The sequence below is a fragment of the Tachypleus tridentatus genome, chromosome 1 (assembly GCF_004210375.1).
Source record: "Tachypleus tridentatus isolate NWPU-2018 chromosome 1, ASM421037v1, whole genome shotgun sequence".
Classification (NCBI taxonomy): domain Eukaryota; kingdom Metazoa; phylum Arthropoda; class Merostomata; order Xiphosura; family Limulidae; genus Tachypleus; species Tachypleus tridentatus.
Window position 1 is genome coordinate 98,931,183 of NC_134825.1, and position 13,422 is coordinate 98,944,604.

At 31.8% G+C, this 13,422-nt stretch overlaps 1 protein-coding gene across 1 annotated transcript in view; it reads right to left on the minus strand.

Moving 5' to 3' along the window:
* Window positions 1-239: 239 nt before the first annotated feature.
* LOC143252919 (lachesin-like) overlaps window positions 240-13,422 on the minus strand; it is a 31,369-nt gene continuing 18,186 nt past the window's right edge. Inside the window, exons 2-9 of the mRNA XM_076505827.1 lie at window positions 12,803-12,927; window positions 12,367-12,574; window positions 9,059-9,229; window positions 8,380-8,508; window positions 6,048-6,335; window positions 5,199-5,261; window positions 3,502-3,582; window positions 240-853 (exon numbers count right to left, since the gene is read on the minus strand). Coding sequence (XP_076361942.1) covers window positions 768-853; window positions 3,502-3,582; window positions 5,199-5,261; window positions 6,048-6,335; window positions 8,380-8,508; window positions 9,059-9,229; window positions 12,367-12,574; window positions 12,803-12,927 — 1,151 coding nt within the window. The 3' untranslated portion in view covers window positions 240-767. The remainder of the gene's footprint in view (window positions 854-3,501; window positions 3,583-5,198; window positions 5,262-6,047; window positions 6,336-8,379; window positions 8,509-9,058; window positions 9,230-12,366; window positions 12,575-12,802; window positions 12,928-13,422) is intronic.

The window sequence follows — 13,422 nt, forward strand, 5'->3', positions numbered from 1 at the left end:
TTGTTATAATGTCTAGAGGTAGTAAGTTTTTAGTAAGCCAGAACATTTCAGAAACTATTTATTGCCTAACAGTAAAGTGTGGAAAGTAAGGATGGTTTCAATCATTTTTATACTAATACACAATACTTGTTCTATTTAATGAAAGAAACCTATTTCTTTTATGTGTGCACCAGTGGTATGATCGATTAATAAATCATCACCAAGAGTCACTTAGGTACATTGGATTTATTGTTATTATCATCCTTATTCGGAATTGACGTTTCATACATAAATACATGTATTTGTCGCTAATGTTCGTCTACAGTAAAATCATTTAAAAACACACGAAAAATATTTTATTTGAGATAAAGTGAATAATGAAATATCAGCACAATAACGCTTTATTCAGGTAATTCCTCACTTGAGAGTAAATAAACCCATTCTATATATTATTTCACACTTAAATAATTTGTAGCATATCCTCTCATTTAGAAATTGTTATTTTGTAATTCTGGTTGTTACGTGTTTTGGTTTGACGTTCTGTTTGATATTTTCTGTTACTCCTTCAAATCCGTCTTTTTTGTAGTGGTAATTCAGTAAAAACATATGTTTCTGAGTGTTTTAGAATATCATGTATATTATGTTTCATTTGTTTCTCGGGGATTTGTGCATTGCCCTTTACATTTGGTTTAATACTTATTTTATTAAGTATGTATGACAATAAACGTGAAAACTTTAGGTGTATCTAAAGATAATCTCTCACTCAACCCTAGGAGTTTTTAGATAATTCAAATACAGAGGTCCATAATGATAAAGGAAATGATTAATAAACTAGTCATGTTTCTTCGGGTTTCTGCTGAGTTCCTGATTGTGGCTGAAAACAAAGCAATATTATTGAGGGTGAGGTCAAAACTATGATATAAATAATAAATATAAGAAAAAGAATCTTACAATTACCTAGAAAGGTTGCAAAGAATAGTTAAAAATACTTACATAATTGTTTCTTATTATGATTCAATTATTTGCTTTCTTCAAAGCATTTTAGAACTTTTGATATGTTTAATGAAGTTACATCAAATTAGCCATAACTTATAAATAATTTGAAAGTTTAAGCAGTGGCCAAGGAACTTCGTGAAACGTTTACATTTTTACATCTTCAGAAATTTTCATAACGCAGTTTGCTATAAATTACAGTTTTATGATCATCCCCTACGTTGTTTAGGAGACTTACATACCAATGAGTTCTTAAAAAGCCTCAGTCATAGCTGTATTTTTATCCTATAGTTTTACATGTTCTTCATCAAGATATTTGCTTTGAGGTCACCGTTGTAGCATTCGATAATTGTCGTTACAGCTAGGTGTTGCATTTTTCGTTTAACGACACCGTGTTTTATGTTAGGTTAGTTTTATCCATAAAATCTTTGACGCGTCACAAATAACCAGACAAACAATAATGGATATTTACAATAACGCTCGTATTAACGTATACAGCTTTCTGCCCTTCAACAGCGTTATAATTTTAAGGTGGCGCTATAGTTGTCCTAATAAATGTTATAAAACTGTCGGTTTTCTGCATGATAACACAAGTTGTGGAAAGTAAAATATGAAGGTACGAATTGTATTTCTACACTGTTTACTGCTCCAGGAATTTTAAAATACTATAAAAAATGGTGATATTTGTCCTTCTTAATATTACAATGATACCGTGTGTGCATGTGCACACACAGTATTGTTTTATAGCTGTTTCATAGAAATCTTCAGGTATTTGTAACATATTAACATAGTAAATATTTTATAAAAGCTACATATATTTCGAAAAGGGGCGACTTTATGCCATATTTGTAACCTAAATTTTATACTCGTCTGTATTTATCTAATATCGTCATTATAGAAACTCTGGGTAGAGTACCACTTTAATATTGTCATTATACAAAATCTGGATTGAGTACCACCTTAACAGTGAAATCAGTCTTCAAATGCTGTAACTGTTAAACTGTTTTTAAATTAATTTAGTATGTATACAGTAAAACTTCTAATACGGGAGTCAACTCAACAGATCAGCCTAAAATGTTTCTTCTCATTTTGTACGTTAAGCTGGAAATAGACGTGAAACCTAATTTTTTCGGACCGAAATTCCACTTTATCTTATTTTGCTTTTATTTTCATGTGCTAGAATAGATATTACGACAGTACAAGAAAATCTGTAACTTTCTTTTATATTAAAAAAATCTGCAATACATTCACAAGAATAATTTTAATAATTTTTTTTGTTTATGTGACAATAGAACTTTATTGTTACAAAAAGTCAAATAACGTTTACCTTCAACGTTAACTTTATTCTAGAGTTTTACTTTTTCAAACAGTTAATAGATATAAGTTTAATTTTGAGTTTATTCTAGAGCTTTATTGATATAGCTTTAACTTTATTTTAGAACGTTACTGCTAAAAATAGTTAGCATTAAACTTTAAAGTTTTAACTTTAACTTTATGTTAAACATTTTCTGCTACAATATCTAACTTTATTGTTGAGTTTACTACTACAAATAGCCATTAGATGTATGTTTAACTTTAGCTTTATTCTAAAGCTTTACTGCTAACGAGTAGTGAGTAGATATATCTTTTAACATTAAAAGGGGTTTTACATGCGTATTCAGATAGTTATCTGCTACTCACCTTTATTTTGGAAAAGATTAAACTGAAATGGTTTCAACGTATTTTATTAAAGGAAATTAGCTAAAGAATAAATACAGTTATTAATTAGGTACAAATAATTACATTAAGATTATTATGCTCCAGTACGTCGATTTATAAAGGCCTGGCATGGCCTAGCGCGTAAGGCGTGCGACTCGTAATTCGCGGGTTCGCGCCCGCGTCGCGCCAAACATGCTCGCCCTTTCAGCCGTGGGGGCGTTATAATGTGACGGTCAATCCCACTATTCGTTGGTAAAAGAGTAGCCCAAGAGTTGGCGGTGGGTAGTGATGACTAGCTGCCTTCCCTCTAGTCTTACACTGTAAAATTAGGGACGGCTAGCACAGATAGCCCTCGAGTAGCTTTGTGCGAAATTTCAAAACAAACAAAAAAAACTTCGATTTGTATTGGACAGCTTTTAGTTTTTGTTCAATTTTATTTATAGTATTTATTTGGTTCACTCTAAATAACATATATTTTACAACAATATCAAAACATTTATTACCGAAAAATTTAGTGTACTTTTTGTTGTAGTATTAGGGTTAGTTTCTTCACTATTACGCGACGATCTTAACAAAGGAGACAGCTGTGATTTTTGCTTTTAAGTTTTATTCTGTGAAATCCTATGAAAACCATTTTGATCATAAGAAAATGCTTTTTACTCTGGCGTAAGTTTTGGACTGTATGAATGTAAAATGTAGTTGTTCAAATATCCAGTATGTATTCGGATTATTAAAAGCCATATTAAAAGACCGACAAAGAAGACATATGATATAATTAATTATGGACGTATTTCATTTTTTTAAAAGAACTGATAATTATTCAGATGTTACCTTCTACAGAGGGTAGATCCCTTTCCAAACCGATTCCCCTGGAAGTTTTCGCAGATCCGCGGCTCTGGTGCTTTAGGAAATCTGTAAGAAGCAAAATTGTATTGTTTCTATTAACCGAAATTCAACTTTCTTTGTCATGAAGCAGGGTAAGCATTTGATAACGAACTCTGTAAATAAAAATAATAATAATTCGAGAAGTGTAGAAATTAGCTGCATTACGATATATATTAACAACAAAAATTAAATATTATATTGCAGTAATACCTAGGAAAAAATACAATACAGTTACTACTTTAAAGCTTGTTTTATTTATTTTAAACTGTACTGTTACATCATCGAAGAGTATACAACACTTGAAAAACACACACACACAAGAATGTCTGGAAACTTTTCAAACTTTCTTTTTACAAAAGTAGTTTTGACTCTAATGTAATAGAGAAACTGCCTATATGGCCATACAATTTTTCACACTTATGCATTGACTGTTTCTTTTGGAGCTCGAGTCAAAACGTAAAACAAGGAATACATTTTCAAATGCAGGAGACATTTTTCATTGAGGCCGTGTATGATAGAAAACTGAAGTTCTGTATAGCTTTTCTAATTTTCGTTTTCTTATGAAATATTTTGTTTCTGTTTTCATAAATCCTGTGTAAAAATACTATTTATGTAAACCAGGGGTTCGATTCCATTCGATTGGCTCAGCAGATAGCCCAATGTAACTTTGCTATAAGATAACATACACACACTGTCTATGCATAAAACAAAAAGAGACATATTCTTCATTCTACAAACCAGCTTACTATTTTGCTAATTCTACAAGTGTAAAGTCAGTGAGAACAAGAAAGAAGGGGCTGTATGAGGCAGCACGTGAAAGCTGGGAACATTCTAAAAGTGTAAAGATTGCGAACACCTTTTGAAGTACACGATTCATATATGAAAATAAACAGACGATTAAGCGTCCTTGGTAAAGTCTCGAATTTTCCGGATTATATCAATGGAATATAGTGTTTTCCCATTAAGAAAAACACGAAAACTAATTAACTTATCCAAATTTTAAACCCCCAATTTGGATATTAAAATCACAACAGTTAGTTATATTTTCCAGATTTTAAACCCCATTATGATAATTAAAAACACAACAACTAGTTACCTAATCCAGATTTTAAATCCTATTATAAACATTAAAAACACAACAACTTGTTACATTATTCAGATTTAAAACCTGACAATTAGTTATCTTATCCAGAGTTTTGATCCCCAATGCAAACAACTGAACTTTTTGTTGTTGACAAGGTTTCTTTAATATTATGATTTGTCGTTAAATAGAAAGCTATAAAATAGGGTGTCTGTGCTCTGTTCAATAGTATCGAAACCCGGGTTTATAAGTCTGCACACGTACCGCTAAGCCACTGAGTGACTCGATGATTGAAATCTATTAAAACTTCAAATTTCACCAAACAGTATTAGTCACAGTTTGATTGAAAACTTATAGTTTTATTAATTAAGGAAGTACAACAAATCTTTCAAAAACGTATTAACATTACATTCAAGTTCCATTCAGTCTACTTTCATCAGAGGTTAATATACTCATATTAACAGTAAAATGTTTAAGATATCTCTTAAATTTGTTTTAAATTTAGAGCAAATAATTCAAATTATTTAGGTGGATATAAAAATATATAAAAATTGCAACTCACCACCATTCATCTGCTTGAAGTTTCCTGCTTCATTATTGGAGATTGATGTAGGCAATGGTATCTCTGATAAGTACCAACAATGAATGCGTTACACCATTTAGTATGTTACAGATTTTTCTGCAAATTTATAAATGCATTATACAAGATGTTAAAGCTATTGAACGCTCAGCAGGCAAACGAATACGTTACACCTTTTCGTATGCTATAAATACCCCCTTGAAGTTAATATAAAAAATAAACAAACGTATTTTAGTATAGATCTCGTACGTGTCATCAATAAATATTTAGTTATTATCTTCGCTTACAACTTTGCAAATTCATAACAGATTATATACAAAACTTGTTTGTTTAAAATTTTGTGCAAAGCTACACAAGAGCTTTCTGCGCTAGCCGTCCCTAATTTAGCAGTGTTAGACTAGAGAGAAGGCATCACCATCCACCACCAATTCTTGGGCTACTCTTTTACCACCGCACATTATAACGTCTCCAAGGGCGAGCATGTTTTGGGCCAAAAATATCAATATAAAATTATTAAATGCGCTTTTATCAACATATAATGTAGTCATTGAAGAATCTCACAAAAGCTCGGATGTTTGTTTCCTACTGAAAGAAGTAAGTAAGAATGGTGTCATGAAAAGGCTTAGTTCATGGTGGATACCGAAATGTTTCTTAGCAGAAAATAGGCAGAAAAACAGGTTTCAAACGAGAACTGTAAAAAATATGTTGCAATATATTCTAGAATGGCATCTCAAGTTTTTAATGTTTTTTTTTTCTTTTCTCTAATTCTTTCAATGAACATCTAAACCACTAAATATTAGGTAATATTGGATCTTCAATTATAACACTTACCATAAAGCCGAATCGAACCCTGCGTGGATCCCAGTGAATTTTTGGCAAAACAACTGTAAGTTCCAAAATCTTTTTTTTCTAAATTTCTTATGGATAATCTCATATGAACTTTGTAAGACTTTTCCTTTAATGAAACATCAAACTTTTTGTTAGACAGAATCACTTCGCTTCCTGCTTTCTTCCAAAAGTTTATAGAAACTGGATAGGCTTCACTGTGGCAATCAAAGGAAGCTGTTTCTCCAACGTGTGCACCAACCAACTGGTTAGGAACCCATAAAACAGGAGGAACTGTAGAATGTTTTGAAAAACCACATTTTAATGCAATATATTTAATCCACGTAACTTAGGGCTGAAGAGACGATATTTAATATAAAAATAGTGTCTCTGTGTCGAAGGTAGTTCAAAAACTAGAATATCACTATATACATGATACTGCTATCATCATGTCGTACCAATGATGATAACTAACTCTCGTTAACTTTCTTTGTTTTACCTTGATATCACACTTTGTATTTTACATGCTGTGACTTATTCAAAGTTGTTCAGTAAGCCTCGGAGCTAATATTGTCGAATTAACTAGTAAATACAATACATTTCGAGCTTAAGTACAAATATGACACATGTTCAATGATATATACGTATTTCTTAATAAATTCAGTTATGGTGCAAGTCTATCATCGCATCACAACCTTAATAACGGCATAGCATAAGAAGGATGGATGTCTCCAAATGATACACAGAGGTATCTAGTAAAAGTTTAGAACTATCTTGGTAGGTACTGTGCAGCAGTCCAAGTATAATATTTTACCTGTAGCTGATTTCAAAGTGTTTCTGTCTGCTGGTCATAGTGATGTTTCGATCTTCCTAGCAAATCGCAGGTGAAACTGCTCACATCTCAGTCGAAATATAAGCACAAATAGGTGCTAAAAGCGTTATGAGGTTGGAAATTGCTTAATTAATGATATTGAGAATGTGGCTTTTTTGATATATACTGAATTTACTTCTATTGAGTAGACCTTAGTACTAGCTAGTATGGAAAGTTGAGAATGCTTATTTCACTTAAAAATTTATCAATGAACAAACAAAAAATTGTCTTGAAAAAATATATCCAAAAATATCCTTCTTGGAAGTTTTCAGATTCAACTTACTTTTAATATTCAACAATTGTAGTGTAAAGATACCTCTTGACTCCCGAGAGGCGTGTTAATATATGAATAAAACTGAAATCAGGAAAAATAACCAGATATAAAAACCTAATTAAAAAAAGGAATATAGCAAATAAAATATTCAAACAATGCTGTTCACTATCGATAACAATATCGAGTAATAAACAGCAGTGACTGTACCTTTCAGTGACTCTCTCGTGACTGACTAGCTCTTAGTGAAGCTTGTGGCAGGGTATTTATTCAGAAAGTAGGTTACGAGAGTACATTCTTATGTGATCATGAATTGACATAATGTTCTGTTTCGTTAATAGTATCTGTACGTTACTGCCAGGGAAATTGGTGTCAGTTTCATCTTATACCCATATATATATAATATATATATATACTTATGATACAAATGATTATGTAGAAGACAAGTTAGTGTTTTAATCTAACTAAAAGTTCATATATAAACTAAATGGTAAAAGAAAATAATATCATGTACAGTAAAGCCCCGTGATTGCTCAGTGTTCGATCTTTGATGAGGGTATTACAGGTAGCCTATTGTCTAACTCTGTTTAAAAACAAAGAAAATATCCTGTCATATTTATTCAACAGGTGGCTCAACGGAAACTTAAAGTATTTATGATGCTACAATTAAGTATTTATTCCTTCTGTGGGCACAATGTAGATAACATATTCAGTAGGTTGTGTTTAAATGAATAAACATATTTATTGTACAGTGACCAAGATACTGGGCAAATTGTATAAATGCAAGATTTCATTGGCATAGTTGAGAGAAATATAGAGATAGTAATAATAAGTAACAAAATATCATATAAAGTAATTAGTGAAAAAACCACGGTAAACATAAGTAACTGTCAGAGGTCTGATATCAGAGAAACTAGTTTCGATACATTCGTGCGTCCTCTTCAGCCTCATGAGAAGACGACGTTTAGGTTTTAACAAGTAGAGTGTATAATAGTATTTCAACCACACTATGTTCGTCATTTCCATGTATTAAGAACAGTGACAGAAAATCATCATCACTGTCACAATTTTTTACAAAATTGACTATTGAAACATCTGACAGTTTTTGTGTTTAAAATTTTGAATAAACTGTAGAACTAATTTTAAGCAGAATTAAAAAGATAGCTTTATGTGATATAAATGTCTATAACACTTACATTGAACGTAAAGCAGAACTCTTCTACTAACGGAAGGTGGTACTCCGTTTGAAGCTATACAGAGGTAAGCTCCCATGTGAACGCGTGTTACCCTTGTAATATTTAAATTTTCTCCTTCATATGACGAACCTAATTAGAAATATAAATAAAAATTATAATCTCTAGGAAGACCTAATTATATATTTACTATAACAACCAGGTTTGAATTCGATCGGTTAAGAAAGACTTTTGTTTATACTATGTAAAGTTACATTAATTGAAAACACAATTTCTTGTGATACTGAAAGAAAGAAAAAAAGATAACTTGTCTTAGTCCTAGCTTTCTCTCTAACTTTACTTTTTCCCTGAAATATCATGCCTATGTCGTATAGGGTGGCAGCTGACTTCTGTGATAAAGTTCTACTATCAATCTCTCTTAATATGGTTTTTAGTGCTTATAAAGTATTTCTTTATACCATATTCAGAGTAGAGAATTTAACACAAAACAGTAACTATTTATATTATGACAACGAGGAAAGGTTTTAAATATACTTTAGCACGTAATGTTCCTTGCCCTTTATATTTATACATTAAAAATACCTTACAGATAACCTTTTCAGGATCTCTGTGAATTAACCAAGTTTTCAAAAATTCTGAAACCTGAAACAGGCACAATAAAATATTTCCGATATAAACTTACTTATCAGTTTCTTGCCAATACCCAGAATTAATGGTATTGGTTCATCATTCTCACGTCGCCATGAGATACTAGGTTCTGGGTAGCCTTTGGCTCTGCATTTTAACGTGACATTTGTCCCTTCCTTGGTGATGATGTCTGAAGTGCTTTCATCAACAATAATGTCTGGAGGAACTATTTATAAATTAAAATTTATACTTAATGTTTGCTTTGTTAGAGTAATATTATATTTACCAATTTTCTTGAAAATATTTTCAAAGGGAAACTAGCCATGACTTATTTCAATTTCCTTATCTGAATGTTTAGCTAAAGAAATAACTTGTTTTACAGTAGGCTGTTCATTGAAAAACCACATCAACTAGTGATAACTTTTCTAACATGAACAGTTAGGTAGAGAAACGACTTGTTCTTCAGCATGCTGTTTAAGGAAAATCGAGACCAGTTAGAGAAACAATTGTTTTCCACCAGGTCTAACACGGTCAGGTGGTTAGAGCGCTCGACTCGTTATCCGAAGGGTGCGAGTTTGAATCCCCGTCACCCCAAACATGTTTTTCAACAGTAATCTTTACATGAATTTTAGAAAATAACTATTAGGTGAACAGTTAGTGTATTATAGTAATGACAAAAGTTTATATGTGCTTTCTTGAATATCACAAGAATACGAATATTGTATTTATTTTCGCTATTTACTAATTCGATTCAATAAACTGTGACAAAATTTAGAGCATCGCATCACTGAGTTGACGGAAGTTTTATTTCTACCCATCTTTTAAACAATTAAAACAGGAAAAAGGAAACCAACTGAACTCCGAAAAAACCGAAAGTCATCATTCTTTAACGAATGTCGTGACATCTTGAATGACCTGAACGTTGTGAATGTCCTATAACAAAACATGCAAATAGAAGGAACATATGCATTCACCTTTGAAAAACAAATAAGAACAGTTATTTACATGAATAACAACAGGTTAATTTGTTTCATTATAACTTTTGCAAATCAAGCCATGTCAGTAATTACTTAGTTAGACATATCTACAAATGATCACATCATCCTTAATTATGATAAACTTACAGAAATAAATGGCTGCATTGGTAATGTGTATAAGGCAAAGTTTTCAGTTAGAAACGAGCGTTTTGACAAAACAGATTAAGGTACTGTGACAGCCGGCTCTCAACGATCAATTAATCTAAGCACAAGAGCGCAATGCTCAGAAGTTCTTTATTATTCCAATCTATTCCACATTTTATAATCGACTGATAGGTCATTTTTATATCAGGAGAAATATATTACAAGTAACTTAAAAGCTTTAGCCCATTTTCTTGAGTAAAATTTTTATCTTGAGACTTAGGATATGTATGGTAAAAACGATTCAAGACATTATTATTTAATGCTCTTGGACAAGTTCTTAACTTACATGTACAAAGAGAAAGTCTCTTATCTAAAATATATAAAATTATAATAAAGAGAGTTCCTAAGTATTTTGCTTGCAATACTATTTCAGGTGAAGTCTGACTGCCTCCCCTCACCTCGATCATCCTTAAGAACTGTCGAACTTTCTCACTATTGCATAAAGTACTCTTCTATGTAATAGGTTTTTCAAAATGATTCCAAAGAATGGAAGAAAATTAAATATTCTTACTTGCAAAAAAAAAAATTGACAGTATAGACCGGATATTTGAAACTGTAAGAACACAAATAGTATCATACAATCATCTTAGTAAAGGTTTAAAGTTTGAAGCAAAGGTTATATGATTATGAAAAAAATCATGAAGCATGCTAGTTTTTCTAACGTGTGCTTGTTTCCGTCATATTGTAATTTAGTTCTGTTAATTAGTATGAATAGATCATTTTAAAACTTGTGTTTCAGAACAGACACAATTGTTTGAATTTAAAAAAATAAGATAAATTTGGTTTAAATTCTCCAAGTTATATATATATATATATATATTTCTTTCCAGAACATGAACTACACAGTACACAGTTGCCACTGAAACCCTAGTTAAATCAAAAGGAAGGTTGAACTTACAAGACCCGCTATTTGTCAGGTAACTAAACTTCATAGAGCAGACTTGCCTTTCTAGAAACCAAAAAGCCCAATATAATAAAAAAGTTCTAAATAAAGTTTGTTTTTAAGTTATTCTACGTAAACGTGTAAATGTTCATTCACAAATACTAGAAAGATGAGCAGGCGTTGCCTTGGGACTAGCGTCTTCATTATCATAAAATCATGTTTCGTACTTTGGAGTCATGGTGACTCATAAGAGTTATAGACCAGATAATAAAACACACTTTGCCATCTACTATTTGAGATCACTTCATCAAAATCACTCATTTGGAAGTTGTTAATAACTGACTAGTAAAAATGATATAGATCAATAACTAATATATGGTTGTAGGAAATTCACTGAATCCCTAACCTGATATTTGTATATAGTTTACTACACTTCTCTGATATCTCTCATTGTCATTTTAATCTGTCATTGTCATATTTGTCATAAACATTTTAATATCGTATCTCTGTCACTCATAGTTGAGAGTAATTTTGTTTTCACATTTGGAGAATTTCGCACAAAGTTACTCAAGAGCTACCTGTGTTAACTGTTACTAATTTATATGTGATATACTGGAAGTAAGACAGCTAGTCAACAATACCCGCAGCAAACTCTTGGACGTCTTTTAACCAACGAAAAATGGGATTGGCCGTACACATTATAACACCCAACGGCTGAAAGAGCGAGCGTGTTCGGTGACAAGGATTTGAACCCGCAACTCACAGATTGCAGATCGAGCGTCCTAACTACCATGCAACACCTGGTCTGTTAACAATAATCCTACCTTATCTATTCAGGTCACTTAAGTCTTTACAGAATATTTTTATTAAGGTATATTTGAACATTTAAAATAATGATCAATAGCTGAAATCTAAGCTAAACACCTGCACATACCCTAATAAAATAGCACTTTTAAAACTGTTGCATTACCGCATTTCGCTTATCATATAGGACATGGATAATTTTGGTTCGTGAAAACTAATAAATCTATTGGAATTTAATATATAACACCTTAATTTGTTTAGCTAACCAAATGCATTAATGTGTCGTTTTGTTCATTAAACTAACATAGAATCTCTGACTTATCACCTAAAATATCCGTATAATTTCACTTGTGTTTTGCATTGTTATTACATCTTGATATATTCTAGGAAATACTCAAGAGTATTCTCCTGGTGAATCAGCAAGGGCATCATAAGTATGTCCTTAGATTATCAGAATAAGTAAAACACACTTTGTTTATCTATTACTACACTAACCTAGGACGTCTAGGTATCCCACTTGACTTATCATGGGCACCGTGTTGAGCTGACACATATAGCCACCACGATCTGACTGTTTCACATCTCTGATGTGCAAAATAAAGTTTCTGTTGTCACTGTGACTGAGGTTGATTCTGTAGTTTCTTGTAATCACGTGCTGATGAATTGTAAGTATTGCCTTCGTCTCCACTCGAATCCAAGCTGCCTGTAATTTTATTATTTGGTTAAATTAACGTACATAGAAAATAAAGCCCTGAAATACTTAGAAAAAACTAATGCAAATAGCTAAGGCACGTATACACAAATATAAATTAAAAACATAATTCACATTAATGTTGATTATTATAATATATCTTTTTTATTAAAGGTTGAAAAGATTGAACTATATACCAAACTGAAAGAGACCTTTAATTGAAAATATAGTTATACTTACTCTGTAAGCTCCCAGTTCATTTACTAAACACGGGAAATTTGCATCTCTTCCTAATGCAATTGTAACATTTGGTATAGGTCCTACAAAAATAGGCATTTTGACTATTTTCTTCTTCATACTGACGACTGGAAAAGATAAAAACGCCTTTTTACAGCTGTTTTCGGTGAAAATTTAGAAACTTATTGATAAAATAAGTAAGAGATTTAACTGAAATATTTCAAACTGCACATTGAAACTAATGTATCACTGATGTTGGCCTATCAATTAGCGTACCGGCTTATTACTATCAGAATCTTAGATTCCTCTGTCACAAACATGCGCTTCACGCATTAAGGCCCCATGTGCTTTATAAGAGTGACAGTGTATGTATGCTATCTTTTAACAAAGCTACATCGGGCTATCTGCTGTGTTCGCCGAATGGAATCTAATTCCTAATTTTAATGTTGTAAATCCGCTGACCTAGCGGAGAACAAGAATGGCAAGCATATCCCACTTTTCAATTAGAATAACCCAATTCTTTTGTACGGGTTCTCTAGTCTATTAGTTCAACATCGAAGAAGACTAACGCAGAAAAAACCTTCTGTGGCTTTGTAGGTATCTCAGTGAGGACCTCATCATCT